This window comes from Phoca vitulina, unplaced genomic scaffold (genome assembly GCF_004348235.1).
Source record: "Phoca vitulina isolate PV1807 unplaced genomic scaffold, GSC_HSeal_1.0 scaffold19, whole genome shotgun sequence".
In the NCBI taxonomy this organism is placed as follows: Eukaryota; Metazoa; Chordata; class Mammalia; order Carnivora; family Phocidae; genus Phoca; species Phoca vitulina.
In genome coordinates, this window is record NW_022589722.1 from 25,903,721 (window position 1) to 25,928,716 (window position 24,996).

Sequence of the window (24,996 nt, forward strand, 5' to 3'; positions counted from 1 at the left end):
CCAAGGTCTTTGAAAACGTGGGCATAGACCTGCTCAGGGGAGGCATCTGGAGGGGAGTGGGGTGTATGCCTGTGTTTATGGTGGTGGGGTATTATAATCCAGGGTGCATTCAGCCCTCCCTTGGCTACAGTCTTCCCGACTGTTTTGTCCTTGACTCGGTGTGTACATGGTTTGAATGTGTCAGCATGTTGGTGATCCTGCTGAACTGCGTGACACTTGGCATGTACCAGCCCTGCGACGACATGGACTGCCTGTCTGACCGCTGCAAGATCTTGCAGGTGAGGCGGCCAGCCCTGCCTGGCTTGTTGTGCCCTGCCCGTGCGGCCCCGCCCCCACCAGCCCCCGCCTGCCCCGCCCACTAGCCCCGCCCACTAGCCCCGCCCCGCTTGCCATATCCCGCCCACTAGCCCCGCCCTGCCCACCACGCCCCGCCCTACCTTCCATACCCCGCCCATCCGCCCTGCCCCGCCCCGCCTGCCATACCCCGCCTTCCGTCCTACCCCGCCCCGCCTGCCGTACCCAGCCCACTAGCCCCGCCCCGCCTGCTACACCCCGCCCCGCCCGTCATACCCCGCCCACCCGCCCGGCCCTGCCCCCCCTCCCCCCCCCCGCCCCCCCGCCCTACCCGCCATACCCCGCCTTGCCATACCCCGCCCCGTCTGCCATACCCCGCCCATTTGCCTTGCCTGGGGCGCTCCTGCCCACTACCTGGCCTGCCCTCGCTCAACTGGCTGTCCTCTTCATCACTCCCGACTGGTCTTACCCATTGCCCTTCCTGATCCTTTCTCCCCTCCAGCCCCTGTATATTTTGAAGCCTTTGCCCTAGTCTAGGCCCCCATGTTCCCCGATCTAGGTGCCTCCCCAAGTCTTCTCCTGCTCTCCCCAACCCCAGACTAACCATACTGCCCCATTGCCAAGAGAGTTCAAGTGACCCTGACACTCCTCTGCCCAAAGCCTGCTTAGCTCCCTGGTGCTCTTGGAATGAAGGCCAAGCTCCGTAGTTGCTGTCAGTTCCTGTCAGGAGCCAGCGTCCTGTATCTCTCCTGTTTTCATCTCCCAGGTCCAGGTGGGGGCCTAACCTTGGGTACCTGCCATGACCCCATGCAGCACTTGTCTACCCGTAGTGCAGGATGTTAGGGTTTTACTTATTTTACAGATGTGTATAAACATCCTCATCCTATGTCCTCTCCCTGGGAAAGCCAGATTCCTCCTGGGAGGAGTTGCCTTCTGCCTCCTGTGTTTCCACAGGACTCAGCAGTTCTGAGCAGCCCCTGAGCAGCCCAGGGTCTCAGAATCCCCTGGGGCACTTGTTAAAGATGCAGACCTGGCCCATCTCAAACTTGCAGAATCAGAATCTCTGGGGTGGTGGGTCTTGGGTCTGAGAGGGTGACAAGCTCCTCAGCCAGCCTCAGGCCCCTTGGAGGAGTTAGAACCAATTAGCTTCAGTGGGTACCAGGCTGGCTTCCCAACCAGATGGTGAGTTCATCAAGGACTTCCTTCTATGTCGGTGACACCCAGCCTCTGTCCCAGCACACAGGAAGTGGGCCCGTTTGTTGAACTGAATTGACCACAGCCCTCATTGATCCTCCAAAGAAGAATTCCACCCAGTCCTGTCCTCAGGAAATATCTGCTCACTTGAGCCCATGCTTAGGGACGCATTTGGGGTCTTCTTTCTAAACAGAGGAAGGCAGCCCCGAAACCTGCCTGGAGGGGGGTCAGGTCTGTTTTATAGACCTGAATGTCAGTTCTGATTCTGCCGCTTACTTTCTGTGTGACCTGTGGCAGGTCGCTTGACTTCTCTGAGTCTGTTTCCGCCCCTGAAATGGGGCTATCCATGGGGTGGCTGTGAGAATTAGGGAAGAGAATGCAGGTCAGATATCTAGCCCAGTGCTTGGCCATTGTTATTAGGGAGAGCCCTTTGCCCTGCCCCCATCTGGGGCCCTTGTCAGTAGGCCTGACTTTCGGGAACAAAAGAGTGGGCTGTATGACCTTGGGCACCTTCATTCCCCTCTCTGGGCCTCTGTCTCCTCATTTGTGAAATGACTCATTGGACCAGGATCTCTGAGATTCTCTTCCTGCCCAAGAGGAGATGTTTCCAGGTCTTTTCCAGGCCCCTCATGTCCAGGCCTTTGTCCCCACCCCAAACTGTGGCTCCAACCCTATGGTCCTGCTCCAGAGCCTCATACTGTCCCTTGCCTTGCTTCTTGCCTTCCTCCTACCCCTGCAGGTCTTTGATGACTTCATCTTCATCTTCTTCGCCATGGAGATGGTGCTCAAGATGGTGGCCCTGGGCATTTTTGGCAAGAAGTGCTACCTTGGGGACACATGGAACCGACTGGATTTCTTCATCGTCATGGCAGGGTAGGTAGTGTACGTCCCACAGGCCTTAGCCTCTGGGGCACACCGGACATAATTTAAATAATCGGTGAGGCTTCTTGGTGAGAATGATGAGGCTGCATTGGGTAAGGCCTTCCTGGACCCCTGGGGTGGGAGGAATGATGGCCCTTTGCTGAATGGCCTGGACAGACAGACCTTCCTCCCCTCTCTGGTAAGACATGTGTCCTCCCGCACTGTCAGCTGATACTGGGTCTGTTTCACACTAACTGTAGGACCTTGAGAAAGCAACTTAATCTAAGCCTCAGTTTCCTCATCTGTAAAATGGGGATAAGTATGACTCTATCAAAATGAGCACCCAATCAATGTTAGCTATTATCTTACTACCCTAAATCGCTCAGCAAGTCAGAGATAGAGCACAGACTCAGGCACTGTGTGACTCCAAACTGTGGTTATTTCTGTCAAGATACAAGCTACAGTCAGAAAAAAGCCAGGTTGCAAGTTAGCCCATTTGGAGCATCTTGGACCCTGCTTTGTGCCTTGTTCCTGCTTTCCTGGGTCAAACCGGGCTCATGCATTCATCTAACAGCCAGGGGTTGAATGGGCTCCTCCTAAGCATCAGCACTGTCCTAGGTATGGGGTATGAAGGACAGCAAACGCAGAATAGGCCTTTTCCTTCCCAACTACTGTGTGGGGAGAGGCATCCAAGAGCTGTGGAGGTGAATGTACCACACACACAGCGACAAGGGCTCTGGGAAAAGCGTTGTGGTTTTCTGAGAGCATCTCTGAGCTGGCGTGGCGCCTTGGGGGCCTGAGGACTTTCCTGAGGAGGTGACACACAAGAGCTGAAGGACAAGCAGGGGTTAACCGTGCCCAGTAATGGGTCAACAGAGCAGAATTGAGAAGGGGGAGAGACCGAGGGGGAGAGGGAAACGCTGGAGGCCTATGGGTGTGCATGTGAGTGTGCATGTGTCAGCGTCTGTGACAGTGTGAGTATTCATGTATGTGTGTGTGTCAGTGGGCGTGCGTGCGAGATGCCACTGGGAAGGGGCGAGGAGGGAGGACAGGCGCGCGGCCAAGATGGGCAGTCAGCACCACCAAGTATATGCTGAACTCCACAAGGATGCTCTGAAATGAAATGATTTGTCCACTAGCATTTTTTTTTTTTTTAAAGATTTATTTATTTATTTGAGAGAGAGAGAATGAGAGAGAGCACATGAGAGGGGGGAGGGTCAGAGGGAGAAGCAGACTCCCTGCCGAGCAGGGAGCCCGATGCGGGACTCGATCCAGGGACTCCAGGATCATGACCTGAGCCGAAGGCAGTCGCTTAACCAACTGAGCCACCCAGGCGCCCTCCACTAGCGTTTTTAAGAAAATGTTACACCTCTGCTAAACACCCTTCCCTAAGAACAGAGTTCAACTTCACAGCCACCCTGACAATTACGAGGACCTCGCTGGAAGCTGTGCTGGGTTTGTATGGTTTCTTGTGAACTGTGCCACCCCCTTTTGTCAAGTCCTTCATTCTCCTCGTTTTGCTTTGGCTGGAGGCCATCATTAAGTCGTTTTTTGTTGTTGTTGTTGTTGTTGTTGTTGTTGTTGTTTTAAAGACAAGGTGTTTGGATAGCGTCATCTTTCAGTCTTGCCTGTCCAAACCTACGTTCCTTTGATCTTCTTGTGCGAAGGGCAGTTTTTGTCTGCACCACTCTGGAGTCATAATTTCTCTCCTCAGAGCCCTGCATGTGGTCCCATTCAAATCCACAAGCTCGAATTGCGGGTGAGTCCAGGACAGATCTGATTCTTCTTCCTGGCTTTTTCCCTGCCAGAAGCTTGTAGGGTTTTCTCCTTACCTTCAGAATTCAGACAGTTCACTAGGGCAAGTCTAGGGGTAGGATTGCTTCCTGTGGGGCCTTTGAGAACTGGTATTTTCCTTCTAGTCAGGAAAAAATTTCTTTTATTGCTTTTTTGGTTCTTGCCCATTCTTCTCTGCTGCCTGCTGGCAGTCCCACAAAGTGGATATTTCCCTCCTATATCTATTCTCTGCATTTATCCTCTTTTCCCTCAAAGGCTTCCTCTGTACTAGAGGAGAATTCCTCGACTTGTCTTCTGAATCACCAACAATGTCCTTTCCTCCAGTTACTGCCCCTCCTGGAATCGTTCGTCTCCCCTGCGTCTTACTAATTCCCAAGATGGTTTCTTGTTCCTGGGTTTCTTGGACCTGTTCTTGTTTTATGGATGCAATATTCATTTGACTCTCATCTTATGGATACTAAGTAGGCTTCTTAATAGTCCTTTCCTGACCTTGAAGTCAAAGTATAATTTCCAAAGAGTTAAACAAAAAAGGTGACCCACACACAAATCTTAAAAGGCATGTGATTTATTCACCTCATTAATGAGGAACAGCAGGATGGTAATCAGCAGAAATAGGAAAACAGGTATTAGAGAGAAAACGTGGGGATGAGAGAGTTAGGTTGGAATTAAAGCTGGTTAACGACCTATAGGGTCATAAAACCATAACTTTGGGGGTTATCTTTTCTGTTGCGTATAAATCACTTACAAAACTGCAGGTTAACTTGATTTCACAGCAGCCAGACCTTTAATTAACAGTAAATAGTGGGAGGGGGGTGGGAGGATGGGTTAGCCTGGTGATGGGTATTGAGGAGGGCACGTTCTGCATGGAGCACTGGGTGTTATGCACAAACAATGAATCATGGAACACCATATCTAGAACTAATGATGTAATGTATGGGGATTAACATAACAATAAAAAAAAACAGTAAATAGTGAATGAAACAAAGGTATATTCCCCTAGATAGTGAAATAATCTTTAGCCGGGTCGATTAAGTAATGCTCCAAAATCACATTGTGAGAAATACTGCCCTCCCTGTGCCTTATGTCCAAGTTTTAGGATAATTTTTCTTGGCTCCTGTTTCGGGGAAGGCATTTGCTTTGCTGTTTCCATTCAATGCCTCCTATGAGCATCCCCACCTTGCCCTTTGGACTTGAAGAGTCTCTGTTGCTTACTGATTCCCCCTTCTGCTCAGATTTAGAAATTAAGACAATGAAGATCCAAGCTGAGCAGAGTGAGGATTGGTGAGGTCTCTGGTATCTTGTCTCCGTCCTTGGGTGGGGTCTGTAGGCCAGCATACCCCTGGGGGGGCGGGCGGCGGGGTGAGCGAGGGCTGCACGCATGCACAGTCACATGGGGCCCCCATGCCTGGTTTCATGCTCTGTTATCACTGTTTTGAAATTCTTAATAAGTTTTGAAGGAGGGCCATGCATTTACATTTAGCACTGGTCCCACACATTAAGTAGCTGGTCCTGGTTGGGGGCAGGTTCAATGGAAAATTTTGTTAGAGTCATGAACACACCGGGGTGACCCAGACCTGTCTTCTTCTCAAGGTCCTCCTTGTCCTTTGTGCCTAGGGATGGTGTGGGTGCAGAGGGCCGGATGAGAAGCCACAACCCGCAGCTCCAGAGTCCAGCCCCCCAGTCCCAGCCCGGCTTGGTGCTATAGACGTTATGCTTCCCCAAGTAACGGGCCTGACATCCCAAGGACGTTTTCTTCCTTCCTGCTCCTCCCCTTCCCCAAATTACTGGCTCCTTTTTCAAGCTGTGGAAGAGACAATCTCCATGATGGAAGGTTCCTTCGAGGTCAGAGCTTTCCTCTTCACATCCAGTCAGGCCCTGCTCACAAGCTGTTGCTGTGGGGAACTCACCTGGCAGCCAATCCCAAATGGGGACAGCCCGATGTGCTAGAAAAGTCTTTCTTTCACTGAACCGAATTTGTCTTCCCGTAGCTCCTATCTGATGGGAACATTCATTCACTTATTTGTTTACAAAATCAATATTTATTGAGCACCAGCTACACACCAAGCCTTGTGCTAGACAGGGATGGGGGGGGGGGCCCTGGGTTGAACAAGACAGATGCCATTGTGATCTCATGGTTTAGAAAACAGATATAAAACAGAGAATACGATGCTAAGTAAATTCTAAATTGAGATCGATGCTGTTGTAAGGAAGTGTAGAGGACCATGCAGTTGTGGAACAGGGACCTGATTGACACAAGCGGGGTGGAGTATGCTCCCTGAAGAAGAGAGGCCCTGCACGGTGAGTAAGAGCTGAACAGGCGGAGGGTGGGGGTAGGGGGTCTGGGGTAGAGGGGACAGAATGCAGAGGGCCTCAGGTGCTGTTTGGGGAAGGGCTTGAGGGGGATGTTGGACCCTGGGGATCCCGGAGGAGGGGGTCGGGTGCTGAAAGATGAGGCCAGAGAGGGAGGCGGGGGCCTGATTGCACAGGGGGCCCAGAGCCTGCAGGCGGGGGCATCTCTGACAGACTCATGACAGTCCTTCAGAATTTGGAAGGACCCTGAGATCATGACCTGAGCCAAAGGCAGATGCTTAAGCGACTGAGCCACCCAGGCGCCCTCCCTTTCTTTACATGAAATGTCCTCAACACCTGCCACCATTTGTCAAAGGATAGGTGAGGCGGCCTCACCTGCTGGGCGAGGCTCCCGTGGTGCCTGGCTGGGGTAGGTCCCCAGCCTCCCAATGATGGCTCATGGGGCAGAGAGAATGGGTTGTCCTTGTCCCAGTGCCACGTGGTGACCTGTTGAGTGGCTGTGCTCCCTGCCACCCCCTGGTTGTGTTCACTTTCCAAGCCAGGTCTCTCCCATCCTGGAACTAAACACAGCTGACCTTTACTTAACCCAAGTACCAAACTTTGCTTTTTTTGCTATTAATTTTATCTTACAATGATCTCTTGGAGTCCTGATTCAGTCACTCATTACATTTACTTCCTGTGCTTGATCAGCTCAGGATAGTGAGTCCTGTGGCACCTCACTAGAGACTCTTTCAGTGTGTGACAAACCTCCAGTAAGCATTGGGTTATAGTTGAACCCACTTCCCTGTCTCATTTAAACCACTTTTCTGCTTTTGTCCATTAAGAGGTCATGAAATATTCAATGGCATTATTGTTGAACTTGAGATGTTCTTTATTTCTGTATCTCCCTCGGTGCATTGTGCTGGTAATTCTACCTCCTCCCCTAACCAAGAACATGAATGGCCATTGCCATCTGTGGGGAGGGGCCTGGGCACTTCTGTTAAAAGCTTCCCCAGAAATTCCAATGATGATTCTCTTAGGTGAACCAGGGCTGGAGGACTGGCCTGCAGGGACCTCTCCAGAATGAGGCTGATCCTTGCCAAGGGTGTGGACCCCTGCCTTGGATGAGTGCAGAGAATGGGAGCTGCTTTGAGTCGGAAAGCCCTTGGAAGCTTCCAACTGTGATGGCATCCCAGAGAGGGCCTCGATGTAGGAAAGTGGAGCAGCTAAGGGATGAGCATGAGCAGACCAGGAACAGGCATCCAGCCTCTCCACTCCTCAAACACATGCACAGCCTTGCACCCCTTCTCAGTGCTCCTCAAAGTTCAAGGAGCAACAGGATCTCTGGGGTACATGTTACAGTGCAGATTCCTGGGCCTCACCCCAAGGATCCAGACCCAGGGAGTATGGAGGGCCTAGGAATTTGCATTTCAGCCAAATGCCCGGGTAGCCCCAATGCAGGTGCTCTCGTTCATTTGGCCCTCAAGATGCCCTTGACTGGGAGCGCTTCAAGTGGAGATGAGCATTCCTAGTTCTGAGAACCCCAGGAAGGGGAAGAAGCATGAGGAAGGCCCCCTCTCTGATCTGGGGCCGGGATCTGAGTTAATTCTCATGACAGGTAGATGTACTTCGTGAACAGAACCGTGAGGACTCCCCCTAAGAATTTCTATCATCATTAAAAATATTAACACAAATAGCAGTAATGTCAGTAACTCAGCCCCTTAGCCAGGGAGCGAGAAGGAGGGGCTGGTCAGTGTCCATCACACCCTGGGATCTCTTCTCCTGAGTGAGTGAGTGCACACAGGGAACAGCTTGCCCACCCTGACTTTTACAGGCTCTTAGGAAATGAAATGTCAATTGTTCCTCAACCCTGGGCTAGAGCTTTCTAAAAAGAGCAGGCAGGCACGTCCCCTCTGCAGTTGCTTGCTGAGAGTTCCTTTTGTCTGAAGTGCCCGTCCGTGGTTCTTTAGAAAGCAGAGGGAATTGAGTCTTCCTGGGCTCCATCCAGGGGTGTGATAAAAAGTAAGAGCATCTACTGTTTGCCAAATACTCACTGTGGGCCCAAGCTGTGCATTGTCTGGTTTAATCTTCAGACTGGCTCTGTGAGGGACGGACTGTGGTCAGTTCCATTTCACAGATGTGGTCCTGTAACCGGGAGAGACCCGCCCACAGTCACGAGCTGGTAAGGGAAAGGGCCAGGAGGTGAACCCAGGGAGCTAGGCTCCAGAGGCGGGATTGAGTCCTGGTTCTGTGTAACTTGCTGGGATGCACTTGGCTGCAAGTAATAGAAAACTCAACCAGTGGTGGCTCGAGCAAATCCTGGGGTGTTTTTCCAACATAACATGAAGTTCTGAAGTCGGTGGGTGCTGATGATGGCTCTGTGTCCTGCGGGCTAATGTCCGTGATTTTCCAGGCCTTTCTTTCATGGTCACAAGGCAGCTGCTGAAGCTGTGGGCTTCGTGTTTGCATTGAAGGAAGGAAGGATGAAAGGAAACAGGGCTATGCCAGCCGCGAGTGTCCACTTGGATCAGGAAGACATTTTCTTTCCTAGATCCTTCCCCTGTGCTAGCACACTTGGCCAGAGCTGGGTCTTGTGGCCATCTTTAGCTGCAGGGAAAGCTAGGAAAATAGAAAACATCATTGAATTTGGCTCAATCAACCAAGAATTGTTCCCTGGGGCCAGGCAGGATTGGAAGAAGAGAGAGTGCACATTACGTGGGCAACTCTCAGAATGTGCCACATTCCTCTCCTACGGCCTGAGTTTCTCTGCTCTTGGCCAAAGCTGTGGCCCTACCATGTTCCCAAGCCTAGTTGGAGCCTCCGGAGCTCTGCCTGGGCTGACGGGGCAGGGTGTGTGATCTATTGAGAAGTTTAAAGTCAAATCCAACCCATGCAGCCTGTGCAGAGGCCTGTCCCTGCTTACAGACCGGGCTGTGGTTATGGGTGTCAGAGTGTCATCATTGTGGCTGTTTCCAGAAGCCTTTGGAGCTGGCCTCCCTCCGGCATGACTCTTGTGCATCATCTGTGAGTCAGGGAAGCACTCCTTATGTCAGCAAGACCAGGGCACCCTCCTGGTCTTCACGTCTTTACATCCTGATTTATCCTGGGCTCTATAGGTCTGTCTACTCCAAGCACTGGGTGCTCTGAGGGCAGGGCTGAGGCTGACTCATCATCCCAGAGTCTCCAGAGCTTGGCTCTGGGCCAGCATGGAGGGGGCGTCTCCATGACTTGTTTGGAATCTGTTGTGCCCAGGCACTGTGGAGCTGTGGAAGGGGGTATCTGGAGCCGTTTTCTTTCTTTCTTTTTCTTTCTTTTCTTCCTTCCTTCCTTTCCTTTCTTTCTCTTTCCCTTTCTTTCTTTCTTCTTTCTTTCTCTCTCTCTCTCCCTCCCTCCCTTCTTTCCTTCCTTCCTTCTTAAAGATTTTTTATTTATTCATTTGAGAGAGAGAACACCAGAGCAAGAGCATGAGCAGGGGGAGGGTCAGAGGGAGAGGGAGAAACAGACTTCCTGCTGAGCAGGGAGCCCAACGTGGGGCTCAATTTCAGGACCCCGGATCATGATCTGAGCCAAAGAGAGACGCTTAACCGACTGAGCCACCCAAGTGTGGGGCCACTTTCTTTAAGCTGAACTGGCATTGGGTGGGTGTGGATCTGGTTAGATTACAATGGGAACCTTGGGGTGGATGGTTTTCTCATTTGCTGTGGATTAGAGTGGATGAGAGCGATGATAACCGCTTAGGTTTGTTTCCATGGATACAGGATGCTACATGCTATGAGGGGTGACGGGTAAATCACCAGATTCTCAGGCCACAGGCTGACAAGCCGGACACCAGTCAATCATGAATCAGGAAGGCCTCTCTCGGTTACACAGGACAGGAACCTGCCCATCCTAGTTTAAGTTTATCGTTTCCTTTCCTGAAAGCCACAGGGTCTCTGGCTTCAGGGCCCATTTGATCCAGAATCCTGGAAGAGATCACTAGACACTGTGTCCTTCCATCCTACAGCTCTGCTTGTTACTCTGTGCTGACATACATCCTGGCAGCTTTCCTCCCAGGGTGCGGGTGATGGAGGGCAGCCCTGGGCTCAGAGCCCACTCTCTTGGATTCACTGAAAGGGGACCTTCCTTTTCACGTCACTCCAAAGAGTGTGGAACGTAGCTTCCTTGACTTGGATTGGCTGGCGTGGGTCATGTGCTCATTCCTGAACCAATCACTGCGGCTGGGATGAGGCTGTGCTCTGATTGGCCAGAGCTGGGTCAGGTCCCATCCCCTGAACAGGGTGCGAGTCCGGCCTCACCCACGCCACGTGGCCTGAGAGTGGGGAGGGTAGACTTTGCAAAATGCCAGGACTCTTTCCCTAAGAGCGGAGAAGGAAGGGAGCTCTGGGTGGGCAGAAATCAGCAGAAATCAGCTGGTTTAGCAGAAGTAGTGTTTACTGACTGCGCTGCGCTCTCTTACGTCCTCACAATCCCAGAACTTGGGGGAGGGGGTGGTTAACACCATGTCGCAGATGTGGAAACGGAGGTTCAGAGACATCAGCAGCCTGCCCCAGGTCATACAGCTTGTATGGGCCAGATCCGGGATGTGCTCAGATACGGCTGCTCCAGGGCCCATGCTGACTCATAGTATGAGGGGTTTTACCTTTTCAGAGGCCAAAATATTCCAGTCCATCTGCCCCTGAGGACGTGGGCAACTTCATCAGCCCTCAGAGGGCTGCCAGGTGGGTCCTCTGAGAGGGACCTTTACCCCCAAAGTCTGGTAGAGCCCAGAGTGTCTGTGTCTGGTTCCCAGCAGCTGTGTCCACTGATCCCGCCCAGACTATGCTGGTGTAACCGGGCTAAATTTCATGAAGCGGACATCATGAGGCGTGTTTGGGACCTATACTTAAAAATGATGTATTGTTGTTTATCTGAAATTCAGACTTAACTGGGAATCCTGTATTTGTGTGGCAACTCTACCCAGAGATAAAGTCACTGGAGTATTGTCACCTGAGTGGACGCTTGTCTAGAGAAGACGTGGGATCTCCTGCTGCTGCGGTCCCCAGGGCTACCCTGGATCCCACCTGCCTGGGGTCTGTGTATGCAGCCTTTCCTTTGACTTTGTGGCCCCAAATCTTCCCTTGATTCTGAACTTGGCCTGAGTTGGTTTCAGAGCATCCGTTTCTTTAACAGTCAAATGGGCTTAAGAACCTCTGTTTTCTGGTTTCATAGAAATAGTGTGAGGATGTATGGGTAGAAGTGACCTGTAAACCAGAAAGTGCTGGCCAAGGTCAAGGGTTAATGTGATTGTTCCCTAATTCTCTCTTTCCATTATTTCTTCCCTCCCTCCTTTCTTCCTTCCGCTGAACACCTACTATGTGCTAAGTGCAGGGTAGGGGTGTAGGCTGGTGGTCTAGTTATCCACTAGAGCAAGCCTGAATCATCACAGAGCTGCCTCCTGACAGATGATCTGCCATTTCCAGCATCTCAGCTTCCTTTCCATTAGCTACATCTTAAATTACATTTTAAGAAAGCCCCCATGGGCCCCTTGCAAAGAGTGAGGAAACACCCTATTTTTATCAGCAACACACAGGAATCATCTCCTGGGAGGGGTATTTCCTGGAAAGATGTTAAATCTCAGTCACTTTATGTTGCTTCTTGTCAGCTCCAAGCTTTTTTTTTTTTCTGATCTTGTCCCTCAAGTTCTGTGTTTGACAAGCTGGTGTGGAGAGCCCGCCTCTAAGCCAGGCCCTGGGCTGGGACACTGGGGACCCAGTTGGGACTCTGAGCCCGCCCCTGCCCTGAGGAACTGGGACATGACAGAGCACACGTTAGAGCCAGAGGTGCCCTCCTAGAGGACAGTGGGACAAAAGGCAGGCGAGCTCAGTTCAGGGGTGGGATCTGGAAAGCACAGGTAGGACTGGCAGATGCAAAGGCAGGTAGCTTGGAAAAAGCCTGGGGCACTGTGGGAGCATGGGATGCGCAGGTGCCCCTGGAAGGCAGGGCACGTGGCAGACAGTGCTGGGGTCACGTCAGAGCTTCTGGAGGCCCTTCCTGCCTGGGCTTTCTCAGGCAGGAGGTGGGATTCAGGGAGGGGTTTAAGCAGGCATATGTGATTCGTGGGCAGGTGTGAGCTGAGGCGGGGAATGAGGCTGTGACAGAGGAAGGAACTGCTGGTGCTTCTTTGGCTCCTCCTTGGGCCAGGCCCTGGTCTTTTTTTTTTTTTTTTTTTTTTTTTAAGATTTATTAATTTATTAGAAAGAGAGTGCACGTGAGAGAGTGAGAGTGTGTGCAAGTGGGGGGAGGGGCAGAGAGAGAGGCAGAGAAACTCGAGCAGACTCCCCGCTGAGCTCAAGCCTGACACGGGGCTTGATCTCATGACGCTCAACTGACTGAACCACGCAGGCACCCTGGGGCCAGGCCCTGTTCTAAGCACTGAATCCGTATAGGAGCACATTTCATTCTCCCCACACCCCTGGGAGGTCAGTGACTTGCCCAGGGTCACACAGCAGAGCTCGGGTTGGGATCCAGGCTCCATACTCTAACCACTGGGTAAAACTGCCCCCGAGGATGCTGACCCTATTCCGTGTACTGCCGTGTGTGGTGGGCTTCCTGGCCACCTGACCAGATGAGGGGGGTGCTTGGGGGCCAGAAAGGCGGCTGGCCTGATGCCTGATGGGAGGGGGCGGGCTGGGCAGAGCTCCTGGATCCCATGCTCCCGGGCTGTGTGATCTGGGCTCTTTCTGAGCCTCAGCTTCCAAATCTGGCAGTGGCCATAATCCCACCAGGGGGAAGGTCAGGAAACCCTTCTGAATCAGCCAGGACTCTGAGTTGTCAATGAGAGAAAGCAAAGGCAAATGGGGCCCAGGCCCCAAAGGGAATGTATTGGCTCACAGAACTGGAAAAAGCAGAGGGCAGATCTGGGATTCGGATAGAGGGAGTGCTCAAACCATATGGTCAGGATCCTGCCTTTCTCCAGCTCTGGACTCAGCCTTTTTTTGAGTTGGCAGAATCCTTAGGCCACCACGGAGGCAAGATGGCCATTAGCGCCTTAGGGTTTCCAGGCAGTAGCCTAGCCAAGGAGAGCCCTCTTCGCTGTTGTCCCAGCTCAACGGCCGGGCTGTCCCTCATGGCCCACCTGGGGGTCCCATGCCCATCCTGAACTAGTCACTGTGGCTGGGGGATGGTGTCCGCTGGTTGGCCGGGCCTGGGTCTCTGGGCCTCTCCTGGGAGCCAGGGGATCTGGGGGTGGGGGAGGGAGGCTCCTCAGCAGGAATAGGTAGGGTTGTGCCCTGAAGAGCAGATGTCTTTTCTCCCAGCCCACTCTGGAATGACCCCACCTGAGCCCCTCTCCTCAAGGACAGCCCCGGAACTGGGTTCAGCTACTCTCTTCCTGGGGTGATGTCAGGACAGAAGTGTTCGCTTTAAAGCAAAATTACTTACCTAATTAGGCGCTTGGGAGCTGGCAGGAGGTAGTGGGGGTTTTTGTTGATTTTTTTTTAGACTTTTAGCACCGAAAGCTGTGTGATAAAGTAACTGTGTAATTAGGAATTAATTTCTCACTCCCATAAGTGATGTCTTACTTGGGGCCCGAGGGAAGTCAGCCCAGTGGTTATTCACCCATAGAGTGACCCCCTCTTCACCTTCTCTTTTTTGGAGGGGGGTCTCCCACAGCTGTCACCTAGAGTAGGAGGAGGAGGAAGGAGGTAGCTTCTTTTGTCACCCGTGTTATTCATGCTAAGTAGATCCCTGAGTGCCTACTGTTTGCTGTGTGGGCCTGGTGTGGGAGTATGTCACAGAAGGAGGGGGGTGCATGGCCAGGCTCACCCCACTCTGGTCCCATTCTGAGGCCCACTCCACACAGTCTTTCAGCGGGTACTGGTTGTGCCCCCATTGTCCACAGCAGTGATCCTCTCATGAACAGCCCCTCATTGGCTTTTCTCTGTTTCCTCCCCTCCCTTGCCACACTCCTTGGGATCACCGCCAGAGCTCTTGGCTCAGGGTCTGCTTTGGGGGAACCCATGCTAGACAGGAGGAATGAACAGAGTGTGGAATAAGCCAGAGCAGAGAGGGGTCAATTCAGCCTGCGGTGTATGGAGGGGGTGAGCGGGGGCTTCATGGAGGAGATGGTCTTGAAGGAAGGCTGGGAGCAAGGGGGAAGGGGCACTGAGCAAAGGAAAGGGGGCAAGAACAGGGTGTATTTGGGGAGCTTGACAGGCCTAGGGTGATGATGTCTCAGCTGTGTGGTGTAGGAACAGGGGTTGGGGAAAGGGACGGCCAGACTGGAGGGCCTTGTAGGCCTTGGTCAGGGGCATAGACTTTGTTTTGAGGACAATGGGGAGCCACTGAGGGTTTAAGTCAGGGAGTGATACAGCTAGATTTGAATTTTAGGAAGTTTTAGCTGACTGAGGAAGGGGTGTGGGGTGGGGAGGAAGCAAGAGACAGGAGAATAGTCAGCAGGCTGCTGTGGTTGTCAGGAGAGAGGGACGGTGACCAGACTAGGGCAGGGGTCAGGGAGCTGTGAGCAGACTGTCCCAAGATGGTGCACAGAGTCACTGTTAGGACAGCATGGTTCCCGGGGGATAGACTTAAACCCACAGTTCCACCCTCCTAGCTATGTGCTCTGCCCATCTCTCTCCATCCTTGTCCAATGTCCCCCTTTCTATCCTCTTCCCCTCAGAGAAGAATGAGAACTCCTGGATTCTTCACTGTGTACTTACTGTGTGTTCTTTATCACTGAATGCATTTATACCCTGTCTTATTCCTCCAGAATAAGGTGCAATATAACATCCCCAAGTAGAAATATAGAAGAGAGGGTTAGAACCTGGTAGGAATGTTTAGGCAAGTGGATTTCCTGGAAGGATCTTTCTTGCTGCTAATAACTCAGTAACTCATCACCTTTCCTCTTTTGACTGGACTGCCAGGAAGCTCAGAGCTAAGATTCCTAACACTAAATTCTCAAGAAATTTCTCTCTTTTTAAAATTTTTTTTAAAAAAGATTTTATTTATTTATTTGACAGAGAGAGAGATAGCGAGAGCAGGAACACAAGCAGGGGGAGTGGGAGAGGGAGAAGCAGGCTTCCTGCTGAGCAGGGAGCTCGATGTGGGGCTTGATCCCAGGACCCTGGGATCATGACCCGAGCCGAAGGCAGACACTTAACGACTGAGCCACCCAGGCGCCCTCCAAGAAGTTTCTCATGGGAGCTTTTCAGTGGACACCCTGAGGGCTGGAAGTGATGAGGTCTCAGGGGCATTTTTGCAGTAGACTGCAGAAGGCGTGTTCCCTCACCGAAGACCTGGAGGGTCGCGTCAGGGGGAAGGGAGGAAGGGGCTGGGCCAATGCGTCTCTCTGGGCCTGCCAGGCAGTGGCTGCTTCAGTCCACCTCAGAGATGGGCATGAGTCTGATCAGCCTCCCATGAGCTGGTTGGGATCTGAGAGGTGCTCAGATCCTAAAGCTTCCTAACTCTGGCTAATCATAGGCCTTGGTGACATTCACCAACACCCTGTACCTCACTCAGAACCCAGGGGCCAGTCCCCTCCTTGTTTTAGAGAAACACGAAGGGAAAGCTTGAGCCTGAATAGGCTGGGCATCTGTAGATGTTTCCTATTCTTGGTCCCGGCCTGTCCCCGGGGCAGGGCCGGGACAGGGCGGCAGTGAGCAGCCTGCCTTAATTAAGAACCAGTCATTCCAGTCTCCCACAGGTTCTACTTAGGGGGACATGGAGCCCCTGGAGCAGTGTGAGGCAGGGCCAGGGGACAGGCAGGGTTGGCCTGAAGGCACTCATAGTGGGGAGCCCTGGTCCAGGGGAGTGTGGGGAACAGTGCAGTGGGTTCCAGGTAATGGGGAGGCTCAAACGGGTTAACGCAGGTAAGGAATGAGAACTGCCTGGCAGGCAGTAGGCCCTCAGATACCATGTGCTTTTCTCTGTCTAGCCATCCGTCTGTGAAGCATCTATTTATTTTTATTGCGAGATTTCGTGGGATGGGAACAAATCCTGGGCCGTCACCTGCCAGAGCTCAGCAGGTGTGCCCTGGGGCTCCTGAAACAAAGGATCCCAGTGGGTTCAGTCGGGCGGAGTCTGGGAACCCCCACCCCAGCACCCCCAGCAAAGCACACACGGAGCCCGGGGGGCCCAGCTGTGCCCAGGGCATGGTGCTGCCCCTGTGGGCAGCATGGAGGGAGCATGGAGGGAGCCAGGGCGGAAGGAAGAGGGTGGGTGGGGGAGGGGCAGGGGGAGGGGCTGGCTGGAGCTGGGGCGGCTCTCCTAGACCTGGGGTGTGAGTGTGTGTGTGTGTGTGTGTGTGTGTGTGTGTGTGAGCGCCTGTTTGTGTGCCTGTGTGTGCCGCCCCCACAGGGCCTTTATCGCACACATCTCCCTGGCTGCCTGGAGAGCTCTTTCTACAAAATACGAAAATGACAGTTGGCTCGCCCACACACGGAATCCTCATACAGCTCCACTCCCTCGGTGCCCCTTCACACATCACCCTCTGTCCTCACCCGCTGCCCCTGGGCCGGCCTCAGCCTGCACCCTCTCTGCCAGGCTGCTGCCCCTAGCACCCCTCTCTCCTCCTCCTCCTCCCCCCTCTTCCTCCCCCCTCTTCCTCCCCTCCCCCCCTTCCTCCCCTCCCCCGCCCCCCTCCGGCTTCCTTTTTTCTCCCCCCTCCCCCTCCTTTCCCTCCCCCTCCCTCCTCCTCTTCTGCCTCCCCTCTTTGCTCCCCCAGGTCTCCATCTCTAGTTCTAATTCTCTGTCACTTTTTTGGTCACGCCCCCTCTTCTGAATTTGGGCTCTGGTAGGAGTGTGTGTGGATGAGGGTGTCCAAGGAGTGAGTGTGTGTGTGCAGGTGTGTGACTGCATGCGACAGAGAGCATGGAGCCAGAGCCTGTGCCCCAGAAAGCTGGGGGCTGGATGGAGGCATCTCAGGCAAAGAAGCTTTCGCTCAGTTATTCTTCCAGCAGCGGGAGGGGGCGGTGGCTTCACAACAGTTGGACAAGTTTGCATGGTGTGTAGGAAAAGCCTTCATTTCCCCGCTGATGGGAGTGACAGGTGGAGCCCCGGGGTGGAGGATGGGGGGCGGGGAGGGGGAGGAAGGGTCTGGTGGTCTGGTGAGCGGCACGGGGCGGGGGCGGGGGGGCGGGGGCCAGGCCGGGGCTGTAGGCCGGGGGGGGGGGGGGCGTCCTTCAGGGGGGAAAGCAGGGACAGGTAGTAACGGAGCAGGTAGGATCTGATGGAAGCCAGGACACCACAGAGGGGACCCCAGAGATCTGCCTCCAGTGGAGATCTGGGAAGACTTCCTGGAGGAGACAAACTGCCTCCAAGGCGTTTCAGGGCCGGTTGCATGTGGAGAGGGAGGGTGGACCTGTTTGATGAGGCCTCATCTCTGCCTTTGGGTCTCTCCCTGGCTCCAGTGGGTACTCCTGAGGGTTGGGGCCAGCTCTGAGTCATTCTTGGGTGTGTAGCACCCACACTGGCTTGGTTCATCGCAGACTCTGGTGTGGAAAAACTTCCAGGACTCTAGGGGCATCTGCCTGGATCCTTAAAGCATGAGTAAGGTTTCAGTGGACAGAGATGAGAAAGGCAGCATCCCAGGCGGAAGGGACGGTGGGCGCAAACGCTTGGCATGGGGAGTGCAGTGAGCCCATGAGGCTGGAGCCTGGGTGCCTTGCAGGGAGCGTGCCCAGGAGAGCGTGGAAGCGAAATACAGTGTGCCTGTGACATCCCCGGAGATGGGGCCTGTGATACCTGGACCGCTGTGAGCCCGTGGTTGGGCTCAGAGGCCTGGAGAGCAGACAGGGAGGGGCAGGTGTGGTGTGGGCCTGGCTGGGTGACCTGGGCCATGCGATGTCACCTCTCTCTGGTTCCTCTCCTCATCTGTAAACCTGGGCATCTAAGCTAGGCTTGCTGGGGGGCTGGGGGCTCGGGGAGATATAAGCACTGGGGTCTCGGCTCTGGGCCTCTGCTGGCAGCCAGGACTTGACACTGCAACTATGATTTTGCCCTCTGGTCACCACCTGGGGTCAGCCGGGGGTCTCCCCTGCCTTGGTTCTCCCTTGCTAGCTTTCCCTGCTTCAGAGGCTGCTGGGGAAGCAAGGGCAAGAGCCACCTGGCACAGTGCTGGGCACTCAGTGGGGACCCCAGGGCTCTGCTCCTCTGCTCCCTCTGCCCCCCCTCCCCCACTGCATCTATTGGAATCCCCAGGACGGTAGGAGCCAGATGCCACCAGGTCTACTTACAGAGGGGGCAAGAGCCCAGACCACACAGCTGACTGGGCCATAGCCCGGATTCTGGCCCCGTTCCTTACCTCTCCCCTCCAGGCGGCCGTGGGCACGGATGGGCGTGCGTGGGTGGCTAGATGGCCGTGGCTTGGTCCGTGGCCTTGAGTGTGTCTCCTGCTCTGTCCCTTACTCTCCCCCCTATCTCTGCAGGATGGTCGAGTACTCCCTGGACCTTCAGAACATCAACCTGTCGGCCATCCGCACCGTGCGTGTCCTGAGGCCCCTCAAAGCCATCAACCGTGTGCCCAGTGAGTTGGCTCCCCGCTTTTGCCCCCCCGCCCCCCTCCCCCAGCCATTCCTGCACTAGGACGAGACTGACCAGCACCTTCCAGTGCCTGTGCTGGGCATGGGGATCCTTCAGTGACCAGACAGATGTGGGTCTTGTTCCCACCAGGCTCATGGGCCCGTATTTGGGCCTGAAGACGCTGGAGGGAGGTCCCGGTACCTCTGAGTCCCGTAAGAACTTGAATGGCAGCATTCGGGGGAGTCTGGCTTTTCAGCGACAAGGCTCCTTGTGGGGGGTGGCTGTCGAGGGGGACACGTGTGTGAAAAGAAGCTGCTTAGTTTGAGGGAGAGCATCATGCCGCCTTTCACTGGGGAGGGGATCCCCAGATTTCTCACTTGCGCTGACTTAGGACTCAGGCTCCATCACTCAACCACACGCCTCCCCGCCCCACATCAGGACCTACCCATCCATCTGTCTGTCCACCCGCCCAGTGTTGAAAAGTTATGTTATAACAACAAGCCCTGACGTCTGCCCAGATTCATAGTGTTCAGAGCTTTTCCATCTCCATGATTTCTCGTGAGCCTTATAATCCCTCTGTGAGGGATGTGGGCTGTTCTCACGGAAAACCTTTTCAGAGGTGAAAAGACCAAAAAGACTGAGACTTGGAGATGCGAATTAACTTGCTCAGGAGGCCTCCTGACTTCCCGAGCACTGTTCTTTCTACTACCCTGAGTTAGGAATAGGATGGGGGACGGGGAAGGAGAGGAGGAGGGAGCGCTTGGCCTGCATGGAGTTTCAGCCCTGTCAGGGAAGGACAGGAAGTTTTATGAGCACCTTCCCACCTCCTGTGTGGCATTTGGCATACTGATGGCTGACTTAATCCTGTCGACAACCAGGGTGAGGCTCAGAGAGGGGAAGCGGTTTGCATGATGTCACACAGCAATTCAGCAGCAGGACAGGGTTCTGCGCAGAGTTCCGTCTGCCCTGAGCCCAGCTCTTTCCCTGGCTCTCTCCGAACCCTTGCTTCTCTTCCTTGCCCGAGCCTCAGTTTCCCTGTCTGCAGAAGAGGGGAGGTCCTCTGGCACCTCTTCCCCCTGCAGAGTCAGAGTGGTCCTCATTCCCCCCCGCCCAATTCTCAGTCTTGGGGCCTTGGGGCTTTGTCACCTGCTCCACCCAGCCAACCCTCTCCACAGCCCGTCCGCGGTGAGAGCCCGTGGGGCTGGCCTGACTCTGGGCAGGCCTGCTAGGGCAGTGGAGGGCAGGCCCCAGGGTATTTATGGAGCAAGATGGGTGGCCAGATGGTAACTTCATTCTGAGATGGGCAGGCCGGGCGAAGTATGGAGGGGATCCTGGGGGCGCACATATGGTGGCACCTCCCCACACGTGAAGGTTGACATGATGGGAACCCTGGGAGCCCTGAGTGCTACTCTGATGGTCCTGAGGAAGGATGGGGAGGCAGGGGATGGGTACGGGTGAGTGATGAGGAGCAAAGCTGTGAGGGGCATGGGGAGAAGCAGTTCAGTGCGCTTCCCCCTTGGTCCCCTCCCACTGCTCTGGGGAGACTCCCTTGGGGGCAGGGTGGGGAGGTGCCAGCTTCTCTCTATCCTTCCACCCCCACCAATCCTACAAGGTGATCCTAAAGATTACCTAGTTCAAAACCATCTTTAGCCCATTGAACAAATGAAGAAAAAAGGCCCAGAGAGGGCCGCGAGAAGTCCAAGATCACACAGCAGGCAGCCTGGAGCCCAGGCGTCTAACCAGCACACCTGCCACAGTGTGTGTTCCCCTCCCCTCATGCCCCACCACCCTTTACTGGGGAAGCTGGCCACGAGATGCACTCCCTTCATAGAGGGCCACAACTATGCCTAGTACGTGGAAGTCGCTCAAGAAATACCCGTTATGTGGACACACAGGGCAAGTGTGTTGAGCAGTTTGTCCCGTGCCAGGGCCACAGTGCCGTCGGTGCTCAGAGAGGTGCCCAGGCATCGTGGAGCACGTGGGGCACGACATGGGGAGGGTGGGGGGCTGGTGGTCCAAGAAGGTGTCCGAACTGAGACCCAGTGCGGCCCGGGGATTAACCAGGCCAGGGAGTGTTTTGGAAACGCCCGGCAAGAGTGAGGAGCATGGGTGGGGGGCAAGCTGGCCTTAGGACGGGACTGTGGGTGAGTGATGGCCGGGTCCGGGCCGGGCGGGACTGAGAGAGCAGATGCCTGGAAGTCCCAGGCCTCACCTTGGGTTGTTATCGGGGAAGCCCAGCGTGTGGCCTGAGCAACCTCAGAGGGAGGGCACGGGAGGGGCCACATTTCTTCTGTCTCCCCCTCCCCCCCAGCCCTCCCCATTGCTGTCCCAGGCAGCCACCCTATGGCCACTGTCGCACCCCTGGCCACAGAGCCCACAGGCCGGGACCCCTTCCCAGAGATGTGTGTGCACGTGCCGGGTTTGTACACCATCCTGCATCCTGAACCTCCAGGTCTTGGGAACGGTGATGTGACGGGACATTTGAGAAGAGAAGGTCTGGGGGGGAGGGGACAGGGTGTGGGTCTCTCTCCATGGGGGATCTCTGTACATCTGTGTGTGGGTGCATGTGGGTGTGAGGGCCTCTGTGGCCACAGGAGACCACGTGTGAGTACATGCGCGTGCACGTGGGATGTGTGGTGCCCGTGTCTCTCCCTGCCCCCCTCCCTCCCTCTCCCGCAGCCCTGAGTGAGGAGCTCATTAGGCAGCTCCTGGCCGTGGAGGTCACTTCCCGGCCCCCCGCAGCAGCCTGCCTGGTTCTCTGGAGAAGGGCAGCGATGGGCCCTGTGCCCCCGAAGCCTCCAATCTGGGCGGCTGCGTGGCCTGGAGCGCCTGGAGAGGAGGAAGTGTCCTTCCTCGGGGGCCTCCCGCCTGCTAGTTAATAGGTGTGACTGGGAGGCCCAGGCAGCCAGAGTCGGGGACTGGTTTCCTGCCAGGAGCTGACTGCACCTCTCAGCTGACAGAAGGAATCTCGCTGTCTCAGAACCTGGCCTGGGGGCGTGTTGGGAGCACAGACCCTCTGGGAGCCAAAATATACCCAGTGTGTCCCCTCCCCCAACTTAGAAACCACCCTGCGCTCCCGTTGGAAAGAGACCTTAAGATCAATTCATATTCATGAGGAATTTAGTTAATAGGAGCCTCAGGCTGTTAGAGCAGGTTGGTTGGTCCATCCCCTCCTTTATGGGAGGGGCCGCTTTGGTCCCAGGTGCCACGTCCTCTGCCCAGAGTCGCCAGGGAATGGTGGCATGCAGGGGGCACAAGTTCTTAGAAGTGCCTCCTGGGGAGATTTGGTTGGTTGCCTCCTTTTTTTCTAGATGTTTCCCTGAAACATTCCAAGTCCTCCTGTTCGTCTTTAGAGTTTCTTCTGCCCTGGGACTTGCTCTTTTCAACAATAGCCTGTAGCTTTCAGTGTCGCCACTAGATGGCAGGCTAGAGAGCCAGGAATAGTGAAATGATGGGTTATTAATTGCAAAACCCTGGAGAGTGGGTAGCTCCTTGCACTTGAAAAAGTATAGCAATGGCTGCAAAGCCTCAGCACAATCAGCCCGGAAGACTTAGTTGGGTTGTCAGGGAATGCAGGGTCTGGTTGTTGGCTCTGCCAGGAGCCTGCTGTGACCCAGGAAGTCCCTTGGTGTCTCTGGACCTCAGTTTCTCTACTCTCACAAAGCAAGAGGAGGACTGGATTCGATGTGTAGTTCTCAATTTTGTCCAGGATGGATGGGGCACCTAGGAGTGATGGTGCTGTTTACAAACCTTATAAAATATGTCCCTCCACCCTACCACGCAGGGCTCTGTCCTGGCCACTCAGCCTTTGATGGATAAAGGAAGCACAGCATGGAGGAGAAGGTTGGGGAGGGAGGGAGGGAGAGAGGAAGCACCAGATTGTGGGTCAGGAAGCTGGGTTCTGGCTCCTTGCTGTGGCCTTCATAAGTCCAAAGTCCGTTTCTGGGCCTTGGCAAGATGGGGCTGATGATCTTTAAAAGTGCCCCGTCCTGGAACGGGGCAACCCCAGGCCTGCACCCCCAGTAAGCTGGTTGCAGTGCTTCCTAAAGCCCATTGGCCACGCCATTTAAATATAAAAAGTGCCTTTTTTCTCCAGTAAGAAACCAGGGCAGTCATGCTAGGCTCTGAGCCAGCTGAATCTGAGCTGCGGGCCCACACCTCTACCTGACTGACCATCATGCACCTCAGCCCAGGCTGTGGAGAGGGGTGGGAGTGAGGCCTGGGGAGTTCAGGGGCAGCTGCTGGGGATGCTGAGCCTGGCCTGGGCCACTGCCCGCCCGCAGAGCCCTGTCCGGCTCAAGGTCCCTGGTTCACCAATCACCCACTGCTGCGCAGGGGCCTTTGGGCTGGGCCTGGGGTGGGGGTGATGCAGAGAGGTGGAGGACATGCTCCCGAGCAGGGCCCAGGGGCAGGGAGGCAAAGCTCACAGAGCTATGGAGGAAGCCACCGTCAGGTCCCAGCTGTGGGACCAGGAACTGAAGCTTCGCTCTACACCAACAAGCCCAGGTTCGAATCCCAGGGCCTCCACTTGACCATTGTGGGACCTTGGGCATCCATGCTTCTCTCCCGGCCCCCATTTCCCCAACAATAAGATGTGGCTAATAATACCAATTTCTCTACAGTTTTGTAAGAATAAAATACTATAATGTGCGTAAAGAGCTCAGCACAGAGCTCGGCGTGCCATAAGTGGTCAGTAGGTGTTACTATTGTGAAGAAGGTGCTGGAACATTGAGGTCAGAGGGCAGGGGCATCGGGGCATCTTTGCAGAGGCTGATTTGGGGAGACAATCCCCAAGCACACAGAGGGCCGGGGAGGGCGTTTTTGGCAGACGGACCTGCAGGTGCAGGTGGAGAAGAAGAACCGTCCAGAACGTGTTGGCTGGGCAGGGGGCTGCACGGCAGGGCCGGCTGGGAAGCGAACTCTCCACATCCTCTAGGGATTGACCAAGAATGATAAATGGCTAAAATCCATCAAGGGCTTTACGTGGCTGCTTCGTTTTGTTTCCTAATAGCCGTAGGATGGTGGTACCGTTACAATGCCCACTTTACAGATGGGGAAACTGAGGCACACAGAGGTTGAGTAAACTGCCCCAGGCTGCCCAGCTGGCCGGGGGCAGAGGCAGGATTCGAACCTGTGCTCGCACGACCCCAGGGCTTTGGACTCCTTTCCACTGCCCCCTTCCTCTCCCTGGAATTCTTACACTCTTGGGATCTAGGAATTAGCCTTGCTGAAAGTCACAGAGAATCTTAGACTCATCAAGCCTCAGAATCCTAGACTCTTGGTTTCAGAGATCCTCAGAGCCCTGGTTTCAAAAGGAGAAGTCTTTGAATGATCTGGCCTTGCAGGCACGTCTTCGATTGCTCATCAGGCCAAGGGGCTCTGGGCTCATGGCTGGCACCTTGCCCCTTATCCCAGGCCTGCTCTGGCCCTTTCTGCTCGGGTTCATGCCCAGCTGGGTCGTGGTTAGGCCAGCCATGCTGAGGATAGATGAAGAAGGCCCCAGGATTCCTTCTTGGATCCTGCCTTGCAAGGCATCTGTTGGAAAGGAAGCTGGGAGACTCACTTTGAAACAGTTTGCGTGAAAATCTCAGCAGTTTCACTTGAAGTGTGTGTTTACTTGGGCCTTGGGGGCAGCTGAAGGAGGCTCCCACCCCAGGCCATACCTTGGACTTCAGGGCTGACTGTCCTTGGCACCCACAGGGCTTCCCAGAGAAAGGTCTGGCAGCTCCCATGGGGAAGGTAGGGAGGGGAGGAGTGTGGCGGAGAGAGGAGGGAAGAGGGGTGGAGGGGCCCAATTTCCCCGGGGCTGCTGCCTTCTCAGAAGAGATGGAGGTAGGTGGGAAAACATCTGGCCCGAACATCTAGTGAGAACCTGACTTGGGAACAAGAAGAGAAGCCAAGTGTGTGGACGGAGAAATGCTGGGGGTGGGGGCGGAGCGAAAGCTGTTCTCCCCTCCCCCACCGTCAAGCTCAAAGTCTACAAATCAGGAGGGAGCAATTCCTGGACGGGATACCAGTCAAGGGAATGGACTACTATGTATTCATTTATTCATTCATTCATTCGTTCAT

General features: G+C 54.6%; 1 protein-coding gene across 2 annotated transcripts in view; it reads left to right on the top strand.

The window, feature by feature from the left end:
* The window catches only part of CACNA1I (calcium voltage-gated channel subunit alpha1 I), a 113,016-nt gene that overhangs the window by 30,738 nt on the left and 57,282 nt on the right, over positions 1–24,996 (top strand). For both annotated transcript variants that reach the window (XM_032416306.1, XM_032416305.1), the window contains exons 3-5: positions 167–278; positions 2,228–2,361; positions 18,834–18,931. In XM_032416306.1, coding sequence (XP_032272197.1) covers positions 167–278; positions 2,228–2,361; positions 18,834–18,931 — 344 coding nt within the window. The remainder of the gene's footprint in view (positions 1–166; positions 279–2,227; positions 2,362–18,833; positions 18,932–24,996) is intronic.